General features: G+C 41.4%; 1 protein-coding gene across 1 annotated transcript; it reads right to left on the minus strand.

Annotated features, from left to right (window-relative positions):
• Positions 1–348: 348 nt before the first annotated feature.
• On the minus strand, positions 349–23,280 carry LOC133387637 (riboflavin-binding protein-like). Its single transcript, XM_061632846.1, has 6 exons — positions 23,179–23,280; positions 19,638–19,809; positions 17,169–17,268; positions 16,712–16,840; positions 4,785–4,896; positions 349–720 (listed from the first exon to the last, which is right to left on the minus strand). Exons 2-6 carry the CDS (start codon positions 19,777–19,779, stop codon positions 478–480), a joined length of 726 nt encoding a protein of 241 aa, XP_061488830.1. The 5' UTR covers positions 19,780–19,809; positions 23,179–23,280; the 3' UTR covers positions 349–477.
• Between the last annotated feature and the right edge of the window lie 201 nt (positions 23,281–23,481).

Here is a 23,481-nt window from a genome sequence, read left to right on the forward strand (position 1 = left end):
CAAACTGTTGCTTATTACCAATTGAGTCTCATGGGCCCAGAATACCCAAAGGACTGGCTGCCTAACATACCACCTTGTGTGCTTTCTAAAATCTGGTGGAGAGGCCCTTTTCTGGGACCTGACATGGACTGCTGATGTGTAGCAGGGCCTTGTCTGTGCCTGCCCCCCAGCAATGGCACTCTTCCCCATGGATGTTTGTTTGGCCCCCTCTCTTTTTTAGCTTCCTCTACTAAGTAGAGCCCATTTTGTTCAGGCAGGCTTTTTATTAGCCTTGGAATTGTAAATGGTGGTTGATGCTTTTGTTATCTGCATACAGTTTATTTTTCTGGCTTTTAAATTGTTTAACTATTTTAATTGTTCATGGATTGCTTTATTGTATTTTTTTGGTGGCTAATGGCCACTTTGAGCATTGTTTTTATAGTGGAAAGACATAATACATGTAATCTTAATACATAAAGAACTATGCTTGCCCCCAACTCAGTATGTCTCCACGCCTTCTTCTGCCAACTGCTTCAGTTGTTTTATTTTGTCCATCTTGAGGCGGCAGAACTGTTCTTCATTACTGCTGCTGCTACTACTACTACTGGAGGACCTCTCCTCCATGAGCTTGATGGCCTTGTTATCCATCTCATCCATTTGCAGGCAGAGGCAGGGGGAGTCACTTACCTTCAGCGAATCCCCCCACATGCTCTCACATATGTCAGTCCCGTTGGCATACATCTAGGAATCAGAGAGATGAAATTGGTTGAATTTACAACATCCAACCCAGAAGACTCAGAAGGAAATGGGTTCATTCTTGTCAGGCCCTTGCTGGCACACAAGCTTTACAAATTGGGCTATGTGTTCCTCCTGACCTAGATCTTTGTACAAGACTACTCTGAAAAGCTTGATCCAGGGTATGATGTGTTTTGGCAGGATTAAGATGGTAGGAACAAGACTAACACTAGGAATAGTTTATTCAGGACACAACACTCACCCCCACTACTCTTTGTATCTGCTTGCATACATCAGGGAAAAAGTGGCTGATTGCTTTAAGAGCTAAAAGCAATGGAAAGAGAAAAATCCCCTGTCCTTAGTGTGCTCTCCAACTCTTTTCCTTTTGCATCTTAGTCAGTTTTATTTTCAGTTGTGTGAGCCAACTCAAACAGAAATCTCAATTTTCTTTGCTTCCACAGGAACCTAGGAAGCTGGCTTATACTATGGGTACAACAAATTGTCAACAATGATATTATTTTTGAAGAGCGAATCAGAAAGCAGGGTGGTGGTTAAAGTGACAAACTAAAACTAAGGGCTCATCTACAACGTGATTTATTGTGTGTTTGGTGCTACTCACATCCCCTTTTAGTTCGCATGGTTCACAAGACGTTACTGGCAAACAGAAGCTATCATGCAGTTTTCCTCCTGTACATCTGTACTAACCCAATCCTCTGAATATGAAAAGGCAGAGCTTGGAAGTAATTACTTGTAATTCATTACTTTTTTGAGGAACAAGTGGATAATTCCTTTACATTTTGATTGTAATAGGAGTAATTTTATTACTTTTATGGAGTAATTGTAATGTTTCCAGCATTACTTTGGAGCATTACTTGGGGGGGAAGCAGGGGAAGTCTTCTGCTCCTCTGATTTGTGGATGAAAATCATGTGCCTCAAACTGGGCTTCTGTGCAGCGTTGCTCTTCCCTCATGCTCTGTAGGTGGGTAGGAGGCGACAAGGGAGGGAGTGGAGAGAGACAGGGTGGAGTGGAGAAAACAATTGTTTAAAAAATGGATGGTGGTGGTGAAGAATGGAGTGGAAGGAAAAAGGAGCTGGAGTGCAAAAACATGGATAAAGGAGGAGGAGGAGGCAGCAGCAGAATGGAGATAAAGAACTGTGGAGGTGAAAGGTGAGTGTGTGAGTGCGAGAGAGTGAGAGCGAGAGCTGTGTTTGCACCAGGCAGACAAAGTGGTCTCCACCACCCTCTCTGGCTGTGAGTGTCCCTTAGTTGGCTGCAGGGCAGAGTCAGTGAGGTGGTTAAGTGAGAGAGAGATTATGCTTGCTGGCTGAGGGGTGGGTGGGTTGCACTTGGTTTGACGTGCAAAGATCTGAGTAGTGGCCTCTGCCTCCCTCCCCACCTCCCTTACCAGCAGAGACACCACCATTGCTATCTTATGGATAAAAAGAACTATTCTACTACCTCTGTGTGTGTGTGTGTGTGTTTATGTTTAATGTTGTTTTAGGCTACTTAGATGTGCAGCAGGCAAGGCCAGCACCTTGTAGGCATTTTTTTTAAAAATGTAACTGAAATGTAATTGTAGTGGTTACTTTTGAGAAAGAGTAATCAGTTACTTCCAGAGCAATTGTGATTGTAACAGTAATTACTACTTTTTTGGGCCATGTAATTGTTACTGTAATTTATTATTTTTTAAAAGTAATCTTCCAAGCTCTGTGGAAAGGGAAGGAAAAATCATCTTCACTCCTCCCTTCTTTCATTTAATTTCCTGTGGACTGAAGAGCAACTTTCAGCTGCTGTTTCCCATTCTGCTGGCATTTTTATGTTGCTGCAAGCAGTGCTTTTCTTTTCCTACTAACTTGTCTGCAAAAGCATAACACTGCTCAAACAAAGATTTGTATTTCAGCTGTATTGTACCAGTGAAAATACAAATAACCGCACTTCCAGATCTTTTTTTTAAATGACACTAACTGGTAGAACAAACTGAGCATGCTCGGTTGCCAAGTAACCAGAGGGAGTAGAAATGTTAAATTAGAGGGCATGGTCATTAGGAAACTGCGTGATTGATCCTTCCTCTCAGTGTGAATAGAAAGCACCATGTTTGCAGCTGGCATTGAACCCTTACTGTAAACGGTGCAAATAGAAAACGGAGATAAAAACAGTATCTTTAGTAATGCTCCCATGTGGATAAGCCCTAAGACTGGGAAGACCCAGATTCAAATTCCCCCTCAGTCATAAAGCTCATTGGATGTCCTTGAGCCAGTCACTACCTTTCAGCCTAATGTACCTCATAAAGTTGTTGTGAGGACAAAAGATGGGAAGGAACCATGCATGTTATCTTAAGCTTCCTGGAGGAAAGGTGCAATGTAAAAGTGATGAATAAATAAGATGTCTATGCCCTTTTAATCTAGAAAAGTGATTTCCAAACTGTTGACTGTTAATGCAATAACTGGGCTCAGAAGAGCTTTCTATGTGCTCACTCACAGAGAAGGCATCCCCACTGTGTCTCTGCATGAGTCATTAAAAAAGGTAAAGGTGTTCCCGCACTTGTAGTGCGAGTCGTTTCCGACTCTTAGGGTGACGTCTTGTGACGTTTACTATTCAGACCATATATATGGGGTGGGATTGCCAGTTCCATCCCCGGCCTTTCTTTACCCCCCACCATATGCCGGGTACTCATTTTGCCAACCATGGATGGATGGAAGGCTGAGTGGATCTTGACCCCTTTTACCAGAGATTCAACTTCCTCCTTTCGTTGGAATCGAACTCTGGCCATGAGCAGAGCTTCGGCTGCGTTACCGCCGCTTACCACTCTGCGCCACGGAGGATCTTGCATGAGTCATTGCTCTTCCCTTATTTCCTTTCAGCCTCCACTAGGGCTGGATAATTATCTTGTGTCTCTGTATCAGATGTGCTTGGATAAGTTCAATCAACAGTCTCATACAAAGTTCTCCAACAGTAAGTCCTACTGAGCAGGATGCAGAGGGTCACACTATCAGTCCCTTCCAATGCAGATGAAACCAAATTACTTGCCTTCAGAGAAAGCTGCCTTTTTGTGTCTGCATGAATCACTGATCAATCTGGGTAAGCCTTCTGAATGGAAGGTGATTAATGGAATGGAAGTGATTCATGCACAAACACAGGAGGTAGACTCCTCTTTATACTCTAAAATAGATTTCCACTTATGATTCAGAAAAAGTGTAGGGTGGCTTTGGAACCATGGAAAGCATGGTTTTGAATTAATCTATTTCAAATTAATATTAACACATCACTTTATTCTAACACATTGTTTAGAATTCAGCTAATGGACCTCACCATTTAAAAATGCAATTAATTGACTTGCTGCAGATCCTATTGTTGTTGAAGATGACATATACAAGCTCTACTAAAGGATACTGGAATATTAGAAGGATCTGAGTTAGGGTTGCCAGGTTCATGGCCTGGCCTCCAAGAGGTCTTCTGTATCTTTCAAAGTTGTGGAAGGGGGAGAGAGAATTCCACCTTGTGGTTTTTCCCATTACAGAGTTGCAAGAACACCTGCACTTGGCTGACCTTCTCTTCTCCGAAAGATACAGGATCAGTCTCAGGCCATGGACCTGGCAACCCTAATCTGAGTAGGTGAGTTTCTTCTTACTGAAGGAACATCTAAACATAAGAAGTGCTGGCTGGATCAGGCCAATGGCCCATCTAGTCCAGCATATTGTTCTCACACTGGCCAAAGAGTTGCTTATGGAAAACCTGCAAGCAGGACCTGAGTGCAAAGAACACTCTCCCCTCCTGCAGTTTCCAGCAGCTGGTATTCCGAAGCAAACTACCTCCAACTGTGGAGGCATAGTATAGCCATCATTCCTAGCAGCCATTGATAGCCTTTTTCTCCATAAATTTGTCTAATCCTCTTTGAAACCCACCCAGGTTGGTGGCCATCACTGCCTCTTATGGGAAAGAATTCCATAGTTTAACCATGCGCTGTGTGTAATCTGTTAGACTAGAGCCCTGGTTCTAGATGTATGTGGCCCTCTGGCTCCCTAACGTAGGTGTATTGTTACTCATTAGCCACAAACTTATGATACACTACCTCACGGTAGGGGATGCACTCATTCTTACAATGGTTTTCTCCTTTTTCATCAATCTCCCAGTCTGTCAGCCAGTTGTTAACACAAGTGAGGTCATTCTTACAAGCTTCGTACCTGCCAAGGTAAAGAAACAGACAAAACGCAGATGACTGACTTGTTTGTATTTTTACCATCTCTCATAATCAGCACAGAGGAAGGCATGCAGATCAAGCTGATAGTGTTTTTTTCCATTCTATTAGCTCAAAGCTGTACTGTATGTGAAGTTTTTTTCATTTGGCATGCTGGACAACTGAGGCACAGAGCAACACTTCCTACATGTCTAATCTAGTCACTCAGTAACAGATGAAAAGAAACCAGTTCCTCTGGCCTTGTTTTCTGCTAATGGCTAAAGAATACCATGTTTGTACAAACTGGACTTTGAAGCATACTCTCTTGCGACCAAATAATGTGTTTAGGTGTATATTTTTACAGAATGAAGCTGAGTTCTTGCTGGGACTCTTATTTAGCTATCATTAATTGCAAACAACATGTCCACTACTGAAGGAAACATTAGATCAATAAATTAGTGTTTTACTTTAGCCTTACTCTCACCATTTATTTGAACCTAGCACGTACTTTATTAAGGCTCCTGCTAGGAGGAAGGGCAGGATATAAATCAAATAAATAAGGGAATGAGCTGAACACTTTTTAAAATTCCATTACTTTTATAACATGGTGAGTTTCTCAGAAGTTGACACTGTGGCTGTATACATACCATACATTTAAACTACATTTAAAGCACATCTCTCCCCCCAGCCCCAAACAAGAATTCTGGAAACTGTAGTTTACCCCTCACAGAGCTATAATTCCCAGCACCCTTAACGAACTGTAGTTCCCAGGATTCTTGTGGGTGGGGAGAATGTGTTTAAATGTATGGTATGTATACAGCCTGTAAGATGGTCACATTGCCGTGGGTATTAATGAAAAATATGTTTGATTCACCATAACTCCAACAACTTTAGTTCCCCCTCTTCACCTTGTGCAAGCCTATTTAACCTGTGCAAGTTTGCCTTAGCAAACTTAAGCAACCCCTTTACCTTCTGACCTAGGTTTAGTCTTTCTTGTCAGCGCACTAGGATAAATGTTTCCACTTTGTATAATTTCAATAATACAGTCTAAGGAAGAACCATGCCTTAGATTACATGGGGTTAGTAGGAAGGTTATTTCCATTAGCAAGATAATAGTTTTAAAATAAACAGAATTTGTGTGTGTTATGTGCCTTCAAGTCAATTATGACTTATGGTGACCCTATGAATCAGTGACCTCCAGTAGCATCTGTTATAAACCACCCTGTTCAGATCTTGTAAGTTCAGGTCTGTGGCTTCCTTTGTGGAATCAATCCATCTCTTGTTTGGTCTTCCTCTTTTTCTACTCCCTTCTGTTTTTCCCAGCACTATTGTCTTTTCTAGTTAATCATGCCTTCTCATTATTTGTCCAAAGTATGATAAACTCAGTTTCATCATTTTAGCTTGTAGTGATAAAATAGAGTTTAAAGAGGTTGATTAGAAATTATGCTTAGAAAGCCTACAAACCAAAGTGGGGATGGGAATGTAAAGATTACATAGGAAGCTGCCTTATACTAAGTTAGACCATTGGTCCATCTAGCTTAGTATTGCCTTGGGTTGTGGCTTGTTTTGAAACTTATAAAGTAATTTAGAATAATTTATTGTAAAAAATACTGTAGAGGCATCTTTATATTATTTATTATATCAAGTCTATTATTTCTGCCTGGTTATGAAACTTTTGAAAAGCAAATTGCCAGTGTTTCAAGAAGGCATGATGTAGTAGTAATGGAGGATTTCAATTATCCCAATATCTGTTGGGAGAAAAATTCTGCTAAACACGGCCCCTCCAAGAAATTCCTGACTTCTGTTGGAGATAACTTTCTCCCACAGAAAGTGGAAGAAGCAACTAGAAGATCAGCTATCCTTGACTTGATTCTAACCAACAGAGATGACCTGGTGGATGAAGTGGCAGTTATGGGAACTATGGGGGAAAGTGACCATGCTATACTAGAGTTCTTGATATTAAAGGAAGCAAAAGCTGAGAGTAGCCATATGTGTACCTTGGACTTCAGGAAAGCTGATCTTAATAAACTCAGAACAATGGTAAGTAAGATTCCATGGCAAGCAACCCTAATGAGAAAAGAAGTCCAAGATGGGTGGGAGTTTCTAAAAAAGGAATTCTAAAGGCACAATGGCAAACAATTCCATCAAGGAAAAAAGAGGCAAGACAGAAAAAGCTAATGTGGCTTCACAGAAAGTTTAGATGACCTGAAAACAAAAAAGACGCATACAGGAAGTGGAAGGAAGGCCAGGCCACAAAGGAAGAGTACAGACAGGTAGCAAGGAATTGCAGGGATGGCATCAGGAAGGCTAAATATGAGAATCAGCTGAGGTTACCAAGAGATGCTAATAGCAAGAAAAAGCTTTCTTCAGGTACATCCATAGTAAAAGACAGAGAAAATAAATGGTTGTACAGCTACACAATGAGGATGGCAAAATAATAACAGATGACAAAGAAAAGGTAGAAGTGTTCAGTTACTACTTTGGATCAGTTTTCTCCCAAAAGAGGGTCTATGACCCTTCTGGGAAACGTGACGTTGAAGGGGCAGGATTAGAACTTGAGACTGAAAGCCAAACAGTCAAGGAATGCTTAATCACTTCGAATGAGTTCAAATCTCCAGGGCCTGATGAACTGCATCCTAGAATATTGAAGGAACTGGCTCAAAAACTCTTGGAACTACTGTCTATTATCTCCGAAACTGTGGAGGATGGATGAAGTGCTGGATGACTGAAGGAGGGCTAATGTTGTCCCTATCTACAAAAAGGAAAAAGGAGAAGCCCTGGGAACTACAGATGTGAGCCTGACATCAATCTCTGGGAAAATTCTGGAGCCCATTATAAAGCGGTCAATTTGTAAGCACCTTGAAAACAATGCAGTGATTACTAGAGGCCAAATATGGATTTATCAAAAAGAAATCCTGCCAGACTAACCTCATCCATTTTTTTTGATCAGATAACCTCCCTGGTAGACTGGGAATGCTGTGGACATAATATATCTCGACTTCAGCAAAGCTTTTGACAGAGGGCCCCATGATATTCTGATTAGCAAGATAGCTAAATGTGGGCTGGATGGAACAACTATCAGGTGGATCCACAGTTGGTTACAGAACCATACTCAAAGTGGGTGAAGTAACAAGTGGAGTATTGCAGGGCTTGGTCCTGGGCACAGAGCTCTTTGACATTTTTATTAATGACTTGAATAAGGAGGTGCAAGTGAGAGAAATGTATATAAAATGTTGCTTTTTCAGAATATTCTAAGGATAAATAAAATATGTGATTTTATTGTTAAGAATAAATGGTTAATAGGTTAATAGACTGTTTGCAGTAGATAATTCTATAGAAGCTGGAGTTAAGTAGATAGAGAAAAGGGGCTTTTTCTTAGAATAGGACATGTGTCTGAAGTTCAAACAAAGCAGCCAGAACAGACAGTTTGTGGTCAAGTTCCACTTCAAAATAGAAAGGGGATTTACACTTGACTAATTCAGCTGATGTTTTTAGCCCTTCATTGCTTTGCTTGATGTAAAGGGAGTTTTTATGCTTAGTTAATGAGGAGGGGAGGGGAGCAATATACCATATATGGGAAATAATAAATAAGGGTATAAGGTAGCCTAAAACTGAGGAGTGGGAGATGTAAACAGGGGAGGAGTTTCATGTGACAGGGACAGGCGGATCTGATAGGCTGTGAACCCTGGAAGTACCTGACCAATGGGGAAAACAGGGGAGGGAACCTAAGCGTCGGGCTAGGGGATAAAAGATTTTACCAATGTCATTTGGGTGTGTCTGCCTTCTGGTAGAACACCCGTCCTTGCAAGTACGAAATAAAAGCTTTTAAAACTGATTCACACTTGTCTCTGTCGTGGGTCTTCCACAGGAGACCATTTTTGGGGTCTCATAGGGGGTTTTTCCCTTAAGGAAAACCACATTAAAACCACGTTTCTTACACAAGGAATGCTGATCAAATCTGCAGATGATACAAAATTGGGAAGGATAGCTAATACCTTAAATTGGGAGGGATAGCTAATACCTTGGAAGACAGAAATGAAATTCAAAGCAATCTTGATAGGCTGGAGCATTGGGCCGAAAAAAACAGTATGAAATTTAATAGGGATAAGTGCAAAGTTCTATTCACTAAGAGACAAACCCCCCTGCGGTTTAAGAATGTACCTATAGCCGACAGATATTTCTATTAAACTTTAAAAAACAGGGAAATTGGGCAGCTATAGTGAACGCACCAGGGGAGCAGGAGTCCTGACCTCCTCTCTGAGATACTGGACTGCCCTACAAATTTGTCAAAATGCAAACACAATTTGGGTTGGTCTTGGAAGAATTTGGTAACACGTGCCTCTGAGCATATGGTGAGTGGTGGCAACGCTTGCAGCCCAAATAACGAAACAAGGCATGTGCTGTGCTGATCTTGTTTTAGCAGGGAGGAATCAACAATATTAAAACAGCTGATATCGTTCGGATAGTCACTTTAAATATGTTTGATTTACTTTGCAATTTTAGTCAAGTTTTCTATAGTAAATCATTTTCCTTTGTTTCTGTTCCTGTGAATATGTGAAGTACAGCAACACTATGCAATACTAAAAACAGCTCCAAAAACAATTGTGGAACAATGGCACTGACTGTTCTGCAGAATAGTTTCCAATGGACACAAGGAGTGGCTCAGTTTGCACAAGATAAAACAGTGAGAGGTGAAATATATTCTAGCAAAATTCTAGTTGTGCTCTGTGTTTTTAATTGACCATGCCCACCTTTCCTTACGTGGAGTAGTTTAAGCATAGCAGGCTGAAAACATGGATCTTGGGCAGGCCAAGTTTGTTTTTTCCAACAGCTAGGGTCATTGCTTAAGTAGCAACATATTGTAATCGGTCTGATTTTACATCAAACTGCAGTTTCAGATTCAACTGTTAATGCACCCAAAATAGAAATGGAACATAACCTCCAATTTGAAACAAAAAAGGCTATCTTCACCATCATTATTGACCAATAAAAAGGCTTTGAAATTAATAAAAATAAATTTGACACAGATTTGTACGATCAAGGCTAGGACAGGTAAAACTGAGAATGGGGGGAGGGGAGAATAGAGAGAAGGAAGAAGGGGGAAAGGGGAGCAGAAGGAGTTAGAGGGGGAAGGAGGAGATTGGAAGGGGAGGGGGAAGGAAGGGGGAGGGAAGGGGCAAAAGGGAGGTGATGGGAGGCAGGAGGAGGGGAGGGCAGGTTTGATCATTTGCATACTTATTGAGTTCAATGGGATTTACTCCCATGCAATCATGCTTGAAAAAGAAATGGAATCGATTCTGATTTATGGCAACCCTATGAACAGGGATTTCATGGTAAACAGTATTCAGAGGTGGTTTACCATTGCCTTCCTCTGAGGCTGAGAGGCAGTGACTGGCTCCAGGTCACCCAGTGAGCTTCATGGCTTTGTGGGGTTTTGAACCCTGGTCTCACTGGTTATAGTCCTAAGATAGGTAAAACTGACCATGGAGGAGGGGGGAGGAAGAGATTGGAAGGTGATGGGGAGGGAAAGGGAGGAGTGAAGGAAGGGAGAGGGAAGGGGCAAGAGGGAGGGGATAGGAGGGAGGAGGAGGAGGAGGGCAGGGCAGGTTTGATAATTTGTATGCTTTTTGAGTTCAGTGGGATCTACTCCTGTGCAATCATGCTTAGTATAGGTGTAACTGCCCAGGGGGAGGGGCAGGGGGGAGGAGGAGGGAAGTGGGGAAGCCCCTCCCCTTTCCAAAAGGAAAACATTGTGAACAGTATCATTGTTTTTTAGGGTTCCCCCACTTTCTTATTCTACAGCAGGCACATGTAGCCTCCCACCCAAATTTAAACCAAAGCTGTCCCTGGCCACACCCAAACCAGACCTTTATTTTCTTTAGGCAGTCATGGCTTCTCCCAAAGAATCCTGGGAAGTGTAGCTAATGAAGGGTTCTGAGAGTTGCTAGGAGATGCCCTGTTCCCATCACAGAGCTTCAGTCAGAGTGGTTCGCTGTTAAACCACTCTGGCCACTGGAGCTCTGTCAGGGGAATAGGAGTCTCCTCTCAGCACCCTTCACAAACTACATTTCCCAGGATTCTTTGAGGGAAGCCATGACTGTCTCACGTGAAATCAAAGTCTGGTGTGGGTGTGGCCCACTGATTAGCCAAGCCCAGCAGCTGTGAGTCTGGCTTTTAGTACACTGCCAGTTGGTTCTTACTGAGCATGCCCGACATTATCATTGAGTTCAAGCCAAACTTTCTTAAATTAATTAAAAATTAGCCATGCATTTTTTCAACTTTTAAACTGCAGAAGATGAAGGTCAGAGTATGGGGCAAGGTCCGTAACAGGATTACAAGTACTCTGTGAACTTGGCTGATTTTTAATGAATTTGAACAGATTATGAGAACTCTGACAGAAAAAACTCCAAAAGGGGTCTGTTTTTTTCCTCTCTCTTTTTACACTTTGAACTCTTGATTCTCTCTGACTGTTTTGTGTATTGCCATGAAAATTTAGAGGGTTGTTAAGCAAGCGTTTCTGAGTTCAGGACTATAAGTTTTCTAAGGTTTTGTTTTGAAATGAGCTTATGGGAAGGATCAGAATGGCATGGCAGTATTTTCAATTTAACATTGCAGAATGCGAAAAATCCATGCTTATAGTATACAGCCACCGTTGTGGCTGTATACTACCTAGGAAAAAGAAACCAAATGAACAGTAATAAGATGGGGGATACCTGGCAGAGCAATACTACATGCAAGAAGGATCTTGGAATTGTTGTTGATCGCAAGCTGAATATGAGCCTGCAATGTGAATGCAAAAAGGCAAATGCTATTTTAGACTGCATTAACAGAAGTTCCCCTCTATTCGATATGGTTAGGCCTCATCTTGAGTACTGTATCCAGTTCTGGATACCACACTTTAGAAGGATGCAGACAAACTGGAACAGGTTCAGAGGAGGGCAACAAGGATGATCAGGGGACTGGAAACAAAGCTCTACGAGGAGGGACTGAAAGAACTGGGCATGTTTAGCCTTGAGAAGACTGTGGGGAGATATGATAGCACTCTTCAAGTACTTGAAAGGTTGCCACACAGAGGGGGGCCAGGATCTCTTCTCAATCATCCCAGATTGCAGGACACAGAATAATGGGCTCAAGTTGCAGGAAGCCAGATTTCAACTGAACATCAGGAAAAACGTTCTAACTATTACTGAGTGGTATGACAATGGAGCCAATTACCTAGGGAGGTTGGTGGGCTCTCCAACATTGGAGGCATTCAAGGGGCAGCTTGACAGTGACCTGTCAGGTATGCTTAATTTGGATTCCTGCATTGAGCAGGGGGTTGGACTTGATGGCCCATAAGCCTGTTCCAACTCTACTATTCTATGAAAAATTATATAATAAATAGAACAGAAACCCTAAAAAGGGACAGAATCCTACAAAAGCATCTTGTTTGACTCTTCTAGGCAGTTTTTAGCTGTTGTGATAAGATTTTGAAATGAATACTAGCTCCTAAAAAATATTTTCTCATTTATTACTAAGGCTGCAATCCCATATTCACTTAACTGGGAGTAAGCCACATTGAACTCAATGGGTCTTATGAGTACATAAATATAGGATTCTGCTGTAAATGTCTTAAAATTACTTATTCTTTGTTATGTTTCTCATACTAAGAACTTTACTGCTTGTTTTTATACCTGAAGGAAAGCAAAATAGCTGTTAAAAAGAATTTTGTCTCTTGAGCTTTCGTTGTAAATTAAATATCAGTAAAACATCTCTACATGAGTCCACAGTACAGGTGTGTTCTCTTCATGGGGAGATTCATGCTTCTTAGTTTCCTGAGCAACCTAAGGTTGATCTAAATACTGCAGGTGTAAAAACCTGCCTGTAAGAGGAATCCACAATAATGTTCTAATGCCAGGGTAGACTTTCATCTCTTCACATAAGGTTTGCTACTTAGATGTGACTTGTATGGCAACTTGGAGATTTACATTAAAACAGAGATGGTGAAACTGTGGTCCTCTAGAACTTGATGATCCCCAACTCCCATCAACCCTAGTCAGTATAGCCACACTGGCTGGGGCTGATGGAAGTTGTGGCCCTCCAGATGTTGTTGGACTCCTGGTTCCCCACCCCTGCTTGAAAGCTACTGAGGAGTGGGAAAAGAAGTACCCATATTTATTTATTTTTGGGCCTCATGTCCACCCCCTCCATTGCTTGCTGTGTTACACACTTGGCATCCTGCCCATTGAAACAGGTGGAGACAGAGTAGGTGAACGGATTTGTGAAGAAAAGGGCAAGAGAAATTACTTCTCCATATTGCAACACTGCTTGTGAAATGTCAGTCATTGCTGAATAGTGTGTATTACATGAAGTTCAGCTTTCCAAGGACATGAACTGTCAACATAAGCAGGAATGATACTCTTGTTTTTACTGATGTTCTAATGTCAGGTGTTTTTGAAGGAAAACTCAACAGTCATAAACAAAGGGAGGATAGGCTTAGACATGGGAAGGCCCAGAAAAAAATGTAAAAATTCAGGGGAAAAACATGTTTCTGTTTTTCAATTTTTTCCCAATTTTTCCATTAAAAATTGAAAAATTGTGAAGAAAAAGAAAAAAGTTGCCCCCCCATTTTTCCAGGCCTTCACATCTCTAGGCACGCAATATGAAGACACTAACACTCATCTTGCTTTTCCAGCTCAGAGCTGCAGAGAAGTGTATCAGTTCACATTCTCTTTCCCCTAATGCTTCTTTGGACTTGGGGAAGAAAGAATACCCATTCTGCTGTCTCCTCCTTCTGCAGCTCCTTTCTCCTCTTTAGACAAAGAGCTTTCCAGTGTGTTATTTTGCAGCTGTGACTGTCCAATTCAACAGAGAAAACCTGTAACTATTGTATAGGAAGAAGTATGTCACATACGCACAGCTTCTCCTATTACCCTAACACTATGGGCTCATCTACACAGGGCTTTACTGTGTGTCTGGTGCTACTTGCATCCCCTTTTAATTTGCATGGTTCACATTATGTTACTGGCAAAGAAGCTATCACAATTTCCCCCCTGTAAATGTGTACTAACCCATTCCTCTGATAATCCAAAAAGGGAAGGAAAAAACATCTTCTCTCAGAATCTCTAGGGCTTGAAGATGCTTTGCTCCAATGCTATTAGGTGGGTGTATCAATTGTTCCCCTCTCCATAGCCACTCCCTCCTCCTACCTTCTTTCATTTCATTTCCTGTGGGCTGAAGAGCAACTTCTGCTTCTCTCTCCCGTTATGCAAGCTTTTTTTATGTTGCTGCAAACGGTGCCTTTATTTTCTACCCCCCCGCAACTTGTGCACAAAAGCATAACACTGCTCAAACAAAGATTTGTATTTCATCTGTATTGTACCAGTGAAAATAGAAATAATTGCACTTCTGGGTTGTTGTTTTTTAAATGAAACTTACTGGTACAACAAACTGAGCATGCTCGGTTGCCAGGTACAGAGGGAATGGAAATATTAAATTAGAGGGTGTGGTCTTTAGGAAACTGTGTGATTGATGCTTCCCCTCAAGTGTGACTAGAAAACACCGTGTTTGCAGCTGGCATTGGGCCATTACTGTGAACGGTGCAAACAGAAAACTGAGGTAAAAACAGCATCTTTAGCACGAAGTTATGCTCCCATGTGGATACGCCCAAAGAAAGGAAAAGCTCTATCTAGTCTCTCTCTGGAGGAACTACTGAAAACCCTGGAGACCCATTCTACTGAATCTGGCAAACCTACTTCCATGTTATTGAATGAATGATAAGATTGCCACTAGTATAAAGCCAACTACTATGCATGTATACATGGAAGTTAGTCCCATTTATTTCAATGGGATTTACTCCCAAGTAAGGGTGTACAGGTTACAGCCTTTATCAATTACTGTATTTGTCTTCTATTTGTAAGAAGTGCTTTATGATAACCCAGCTTTAAAGCATACTGAGGTCCAAAGAAAAGTTTTCCTAACATATAGCTAGAAGTAAACCCATTTGGTGGTCAATAATTATATCCCCTTAGCCAAACGGAAGTGGTTGAATAATTCTACCTGGTCTCCCAGTTGCCAACCTAGAGGTTAAAGTGATGTGGAGAAGTGGCATCTGGGGCTAAAAAACATGGTGGCAGGAAGTGCTAGAGAGCAGTGTTAGAAGTGCTGATCACCATTCCTCACTCTCTTTTCAAAGTGTTCCTCAAGAAATTAGATGATGGGTGGAGGTCTCCAGCCAGAGCTATTCATGTGCACACAGGTGAACTGAATCATTCATGGAATTCCCATCACAGGTACAATATATTGTCCATAGTAGGAGGGATTACTAATATGTTATCATTTGGGAACAAGGTTGCCATATTACTAAAACACATCACACCATCCCAAAATACAGGGATCAATTCAGAAAGCTATGCCCAAGGTGTTGGAAATGCCTAATGGGATTTGCAACTCAGTTCTTTGAACAGGAGCCCATCACCAACCTTTGCTTCTTTGCAAGAAACACAAAGCCCCACTATGCATGTGGAGCTTGTCATGTGGTTCTCCAAAGTGTAGTGAGATGCTCTGGAATTTTGTTGTGGAATAAAGACACCTATCTATGGAACCGCCATGTTCATTGCAGTCCTCACAATACACTTGTATATGATGCGTTCTCTTTAAATAAAGGACATGTTGTGAAACAGGGACACGATATAATGGGGTTGTGGGAATGTAAGTGTGATATAATGTTACTTCTAGGGATTAGATGCTGATGCTACGGGCCACCCCTGGGTAAGCTGATCAAGCAGTTGAAGCAAATTCTATAGACACTTTTGGTTTTACCAGTATTTTTATGCTTTTCAGCCTATACTATTCAGACCACAACAATTTGTTCCCAACAAGCTGTGTGGACTCTCACACATCACATTGCACAAGGAGGACAATCTATGCTTATGCCAGGTTCACACCACTGGTTCACTACCTGCCCATAAAGCATGTGCAGAGAAAACAAAGCTTGGATGAATTGGAAAGAAAAGTTTCCAGTCTGGTTGCATGAATTAGTCCTAGTACTCTCAGCCATTTGTTAGCTCTGCTTTTTCCATTGCAACCAGCTTGCTGGGGGCTGTAAACATTGGCTGTTTCAAAATTATTCCAATGTTGGAGTGTCTCAGAGCTGAATCAAATGTGCAGACAGAGAGTACAGCATACTCTTTGTTTCCTTCTATTCAGGAAGCTGGTGAAGAACTGAGTTTATGAATGCTTCCCTATCTAACAAACAAAGCAAACAGCCTCCTAGTACCTGGAAAGCTAGCATTCTAGGGAGAAGTGTTTTGCAGCACAATCCTATACATGTCTATTTAGATATAACCTCACTGATTGCAATGGGGTTTACCCCTAGATAAGTGGGTATAGGACTGCAGCCTTAGTCTAGGATGCTTCCAACTGAAAAAAATATATCTATACAAAATCATTGCTCTTCTGCTGTAAGCTGCAAGTGGAATTGCAACTCACTTTCTATGCTGCCAGGGCTTTAGTGTATTTTTTGTGCAAAATTCTGCTCTACTGAGGGCCCAATTCAAGGTGTTAGTACTAGCAAACAAAGCCGTAAATGGCTTGGACCCTATGTTTAGCAGGGGAGGTCCTGCAGGTGACGCCACTTCTGACTGCTGCCCTGCTGGTGCTGATCTGTGACAGGGTCTTCCCAGTGGTGGTTCCCCATTTGTGGAATGCCCTCCCTAGTGAGGTGCATCTGTCCCCCTCATAATTAACGTTGAAGAGTAATTTTAAAACTTCCTTGTTTACCCAGGCATTTGATGGCCGAAAGATACTGTTTTATTAAAATGAGAAGTATAATCTCAACTTACCAGTCATTACAGAAGTTTTGGCACATGGGAACAGACACAATAGCATCTGCGTACTGGTGATGTGCCCAATGAGCAGCATATGGTGAACACCTATAAAAGCACTCTATCTTCTTCATGTAACTCTCGCATCTGTTATTATATGAGAAATATCCATTGTTATTACATGAAAAACTATTATCATTGCATATATGGTTCTCTCTGTGTTTTAAGATCAGTGTGCATTTTTCAAAATAGCTTTCTTAGGATGCAACACTGTGGGCTAGGCTATCCAGTAAAAACCAGAGTCTTATGATTCAGCCTTGCAATACCCAGGAGAACAGTGTGCCAACACCATATCCTAATACTTTTCGCTTCTTCCATTTCAATCAAGGGTGGAGGACTTTTTTTTGTTCTGGGGGCCTCATTCTGCAGTTTTGAATGCATTTGGAGAAAAGGAACAAGTGCAAAAATAACTTACAATTTACTGAGATTTCCACATCGGTTCCAGTAGGTGGTGTTTATTGTAATCACTGGAGAGTGAGCAAGTTCCTCTGTAATGCCTGCATGGCAACAAGAGGCTGGGGGAAATTAAAAACAAAGATCTCTTACTAAAGGTTTGTTTTTAACACAATTACAACTTTGAAGGTACAGAATTCTGTAAGACCCCACAATAGACCCTTAATTATTATTTATTTAATTTATTTATTAAAGTATTTATATGCCACACTTCTCATAGAGTACATCAAGTCTCTATAAGCATACAAAGACATGTTTTTAATAAAAATATAATTAAAAACAATAATAAAAGCATCAATAATACTGTTTTGGTTAGGGGAAGTGAACGTTAAAAGGCCTGCCTGAAGAACTCAGTTTTCAAAAGATGCTTGAAATAAAGGAGGAATGGTTCCTGTTGAACTTCTATTGGTAGGGAGGGCAGGGCCTACCACACTAAAGGCTCAGTCCCTGGTGGAGGCCAATCAAACCTCAGGGACATGGGGAACCACCAAAGGTGCCCCATCAGAAGTTCTCAGTAATTGGGATGGAACAAAGGGAGTCAGGCAGTCCTGAAGGTACTTTGGGCCCAAATTGTTTAGGGCTTTGTGAATTAACTCAAGTACCTTGAACCTGGCCCAGTGGCAAACTGGTAACCAGTGCAGCTCTTTCAGCAGCAGGGTCCCTTGCTAGTAATCTACTCCTGTAAGCAGTCTGGTCACTGCATTCTGCACTAGTTGCAGCTTCCAGACCAAATACAAGGGCAGCCCCACGTAAAGTGTATTACAGTATTAGAGTTGAGGTTACCAAAGCACATACAACTGTGGTCAGGGTGTCATGGTCCAAGAAAGGTTGCAGTTGGCATGCCAACTGAAGCTGAAAGAAAGCACTCCTGGCCACAGAGCTCACTTGAGCCTCTAGTGACAGAGGTGGATCGAAGAGTATCCCCAAACTCAGAGCTTGGAAAAGTTACTTTTTTAAACTACAACTCCCATCAGCCCCAGCCAGCATGGCCACTGGATTGGGCTGATGGGAGTTGTAGTTCAAAAAACTAACTTTTCCAAGCTCTGCCCAAACTGTGTATCTGCTCCTTCAGAGGGAGTGCAACCCCATCCAGGACAGGCAATTGACCTATCTCTCAGACATGGGAACCAGGCCAGCTACCCATAAGCAGACCTTGGAAAAGTTACTTTTTTGAACTACACCTCCCATCAGCCCCAGCCAGCGCTGGGTTGTAGTTCAAAAAAGTAACTTTTCCAAGCTCTGCCCATAAGGCCTCTGTCTTTCCAGGATTCAAGCTCAGTTTTTTATTAACCTTCATCCAGTCCATCATTGCATCCAGACACCGGTTAAAGGGCTTGCACAGCCTCTCTTGATTCAGGTGTAATGGAGAAATAGAGATGGGTATCATCAGCGAAGTTAACAATGGGAAGTGAGATTGGTCATTGGTTTTTATGTGATTTTATGAAAATGTTACTAAAACATTTCAAATAAGGAAAATGGGGAAAATTTACAAAGAAAATGTCTTCATTAAATATTTCAATTTAAAAATTGATATTGGAAATGATTATTTGACTCTAAATAAATAATTGTACTGGCATGTTTTTGTCTATAGAGCAAGAGGATAAGAGTGTAATCCTATGCATGATTGCCTGGCTTGGAGTAACTCCCACTGAACTCAGGAGGGGATACACATAGGATTGTGCTGTTAAGTGGTATATAAATAATTGTTATGGAATGGAGGACCAACTTTCTGAATCCCAGATTCAAAAATAATTTAAAAAAAATAATTTTTAAAGTTTTATTTTAATTAGAAGCTGAGTGCTACTCTGCTGTATCATTCAAGCACAGAAACAATAATTTCACTTTTAAACTTTATTGTGACAACCAAGAAATATAGGGTTTTTTAAAATCAACAGATGTAGGCGTTACTTCTTAAACACACCAATCACTGATACATTAAAAAAGACTTCAGAGAGGGGGGGCACTTTGCAGGTTGTGTGCATAAGCTGAATCTGTTGATACTAAAAGATTCACGAGCAATCCCCCCCCTTCCTATAGTATGAAGGACTGTGCATGCCCCATTTTCAAATAAGACCCTGATGTGTAAACCCTAGGCATACGCAGAACATCACACACTGTAAATCACAACAACCTACAATCATTCCTGGAGCAAGTGATAATAGAGTTCACATGTGGTCTGAAACACACATATTCATACAGATCAAATTGATGCAAATAGGCATTTTGCCCCGACTTGTCTGGCATTGTATCTATTGGTTATATAACCAATATAAACAAACAACAATATAAACAAACAACAATATAAAGACTCAACTTTGATAAATTATTCAGGACATCAAATTAATATGGGTGACAACACAGCCAGTTAGATCACATAAAGGCTAACTCTTAAATTTTTTTGCAAATGTTCTGCAAATGTCACAAAACTTACATTTGGCATATAAGGTGCATTCCTGCAAATACTTCTCTTGCGTAGGTCTGCGTTTGTGACCTGCCCCTTCTAGACAATGTCTCTTTCCGCTGATAGACACCGCTGAGATAGCAAAGAGTAGGAGCACTGAAAATTTTAGCATCTTCTCGTTGCTGTTGTCCTTGTAATAGCCCTGTATGGAAGATATTACAGTTGGAGAACTTGCTTCTGGGACAAGCTCTGTGAGACATTTCAGAAATAAACGTAGCAGGACATCACAAACAGATGCAAGAAAAGCTGTTCCCTTTCCCCTCTTATCACTCCCTCAGAAATAGCTTTTGTATAAGATGGCCATATTATTAACATGGAATATATCAGCAATAAAATTCAGAGCAGCTGAGTAAAAACTAGCCAGTAGGCATGACTAACGGGGGAAAAAATTGTTTGCTACCCTACAGCAGTGAGAAGAAAAAGAGGGGCAAGAATAATTCTGTACTTACTGAGAATGTGCCATACACCCTCTGATGCCACAAGAGGTTCTAGGAGCATTATGTAGGCCGGGGTGGGCAGAAGGTAGATCTGGATCTACTGGTATATCTTAGGGTGATTTACAGTAGATCAAACAGAATTTCTTCCTCCCAATTGTTTAACAGTATAAATAACAAAAAGGTACACCTCACCTGCAGTAAATTATACTATTGAAATGAAGAAAGCTTCATAGAATCATAGAACAGTAGAGTTGGAAGGGGCCTATAAGGCCATCAAGTCCAACCCTCTGCTCAATGCAGGAATCCAAATCAAAGCATTCCTGACAGATGGCTGTCCAGCTGCCTCTTGAATGCCTCCAGTGTCGGAGAGCCCACTATCTCTCTAGGTAATTGAACATAAGAACATAAGAAAAGCCTGCTAGATCAGGCCAGTGGCCCATCTAGTCCAGCATCCTGTTCTCACAGTGGCCAACCAGGTGCCTGGGGGAAGCTAGCAAGCAGGACCTGAGTGTAAGAACACTCTCCCCTCCTGAGGCTTCTGGCAACTGGTTTTCAGAAACATACTGCCTCCGACTAGGGTGGCAGAGCACAGCCATCATGGCTAGTAGCCATTGATAGCCCTGTCCTCTACGAATTTGTCTAATCTTCTTTTAAAGCCATCCAAATTGATTCTTGGAGCAACCAGATGTGGAGTTTTGTATGAAAGAACTGTAGACCCCGTTCAAGTCTGGTACTCAAAACAAATTCCTGAGCTCAAAATTATCTAATTTTAAAGAACTTAGCTGCTGTTGCTGGATCTTGGGGGTTCTAGGAAAATCCAAAGTAAATCCTGCAGGTTTGAATTCGGCCCACCCCTGACATAGGTTCATGTGGGGTGCTGAGCTCAGTAGAAGAATGGATGAAATCCTGGTCTTGTGCCTGATGGAGACCGCTTGAATTTTACCACCCCAGGCAACTGCCTGTATGTTTGAGATGGTGCAGGTAGATGGCTCCTAGTTCCACTATGAAGAAATGACATATTCCTTTGTTTCAGGCATGAAAGGTGGGCCCTGAGTATGCCGCATGGGAAAAGTTATCCTACATGATAACAGGTGAACCACAAAAGGGCCTTTTCAAGGAAGAAGTGAGGTAGAGAGGGTGACAGTATCACTAGCTGTGCCTTGCATCCTGTTCAGTGGTATCAGAAATACTGTATCCCCACAGCATGACTGAAAAAGAGAGGTTCCATAAATTTCCCTAGAAAGGGAAGGGAATAGGATGGCATTTCAGCTATTAAAAGCACTGTTTATGCTCAAGGAAGAGATAGGAATAGCCAATCATTCTCAGGCTAACTATGTGTTACATAGAAATATGTGAAGCTGAGCCAAACTGGTTTGTTTGAGAAATAAAAGTAGCTTCAGTGGCTAACCAGAATAAATCAAACAAGATAATAAACTGTCTAGGATAGTAGTACTACTCCAGTCCACTCACAGTCTTTATTGCTAGAGGCACTTACCCTGGGGTGGGGGGAATCTCTCAGCAGCTCATATTGCAGTGAGTGCTGGGGAAATATTCTCTTGCTAACAACAGAAGTGCCAGTTAGCCAAAAGTCATTTGGTTCCTGCACAGTAGCTGCACATTCTTGCCCATACATATATACAAATGTAAACTGAAAATGCCCTATAGATGGGACTGTCTACAGGGCAAAATGAAGGGAGCTTGCAAAGTAAATGGCTTATGTGATTTTGCTTATTAATGTCCAACGTGCAAGAATGTCTGCAAGATCTTTTGCTAGGTGTGGGTTAGAAAAAAGTAAACTATAAACATAGCTCTAATCCTGAGCTGTGGAATTTATATAGTTCTTATAACAATTCAAATTTACTATATAATTGATGGCAGAAACCATCCTAAACAATATTTTATGACAATTAATATTGAAAAAATGGATCTTTCCAGGCAATGGAGTATAAATACTTTGGAAGCTGAAGTCTTACAGAAGAATCTGGTGTTTTCCAAAATAGTGCACTGAAGCCACTGTTTTCAGTGCTGAGTGCTGAGAAATGCAATTACCTGCCCAGTAACAGCATACATTGTGATACTATCTAATGCAAGAATGGGTGCTCGAGCACTTCAGGCACCCATTCTCTGCCTATGATGTTCATTACCCCAGCCTGGGTGCATAACCACATAAGTCTCTGCCCTACATCTGTAAGAATGTATATGTCAGAAGTAATTTCTATAGAATATCATACTTCCCAATGTACAGTAGGGCCCTGCTTTTCGGCGTTCCGCTAATATGGTGGTTTTCAGTTAGAGTACGGCCCCACTCATATGGCGCTTGCTCCGCTTTTAAGGAGTTTTTCAGGCATCAGGCACCATTTTATTAATGGAGTTCCGCTTTTTGGCGGGTTTCTCTTTTCGGCAGGGGTCTGAAACGTAACCCGCCATATGAGTGGGGCCCTACTGTATGCATCTTACATTAAGAAAGGTAATGAACACCATCAATTAACCCTCCTCTCCACAATAATGCACTGCCATCTCATGGATTATTTATCTTTGAAATGCAGGAACACACACCTTGACTATTGCATTAACAAGAACAACAGTGATGATGATGATGAATACCAGTTTATTGTTTCCTCCATCCATGCATGATTTCTACACCGAATCACAGGGAAGCAAAATATTGGACCGCTAAGGCTGCAATCCAGTACACACTTACCTGGGAATAAATCCCATTGAACCCAATGGAGCTTACTTCTGAGTAGACATGTATTGGATTGCAGCCTAATGCAGGTTCCTGCCAATAGTGCTTTAGTAGTAAGGGTAAAGCCAGCTTTTTGAGTGTCTACAAAAACCTGAAACACATTTTTCCCAAAATGCAAATTGCATAGACAAATGAAAATAAACACAGTATATTTTAGGCAACTTAATAGTGATCTGAGTGGCAAAACAGATGTGACATCAACTGCATGAATAAGTTTAAATGAGTAGTAAGATTCGCCAAAGCAAGGACTGCAGGTTTAGTCCATATAATTGTTTTAAATTAATCGGTTGTAAAGCAAACCAAGCCATACTTAAGCTCCGATTCTCACCTCTTTTGCTAGCTTTGTTTCTTTCTTCTCCGGGACAGGCTTGAACACAAAACGATGCTGCTTTTACTTTCCCCCCTCTCTATATATGTTGCCTGTCAGCAAAAACCCATCATTTATTTGCCAAGATAAGTTCCCTGACCCTTTACAAAGCTAACACACTTATCTCAGGATCATTTGCTCAGGAAGGATGACTGACCTGTGTTGCTAGATCCATTTAGTATAACATCCTGTCTCCAGCAGTAGCTGGTCAGAATCCTCTAGACAAGGCCTGCACAATGTGACCCAATGCAGCCAAGGAAGATC

This window comes from Rhineura floridana, chromosome 6 (genome assembly GCF_030035675.1).
Source record: "Rhineura floridana isolate rRhiFlo1 chromosome 6, rRhiFlo1.hap2, whole genome shotgun sequence".
NCBI lineage: Eukaryota > Metazoa > Chordata > Lepidosauria > Squamata > Rhineuridae > Rhineura > Rhineura floridana.

Excerpts from the sequence above, each read along its gene's own strand:
- LOC133387637 (XM_061632846.1), bottom strand. The coding sequence starts at position 19,779 with ATGCTAAAATTTTCAGTGCTCCTACTCTTTGCTATCTCAGCGGTGTCT. Across the intron at positions 17,269-19,637 it reads ATGCACCTTATATGCCAAAT|CCTCTTGTTGCCATGCAGGC; the intron begins GTAAGTTTTGTG and ends AATTTCCCCCAG. Across the intron at positions 4,897-16,711 it reads CAAAACTTCTGTAATGACTG|GTACGAAGCTTGTAAGAATG; the intron begins GTAAGTTGAGAT and ends TTACCTTGGCAG.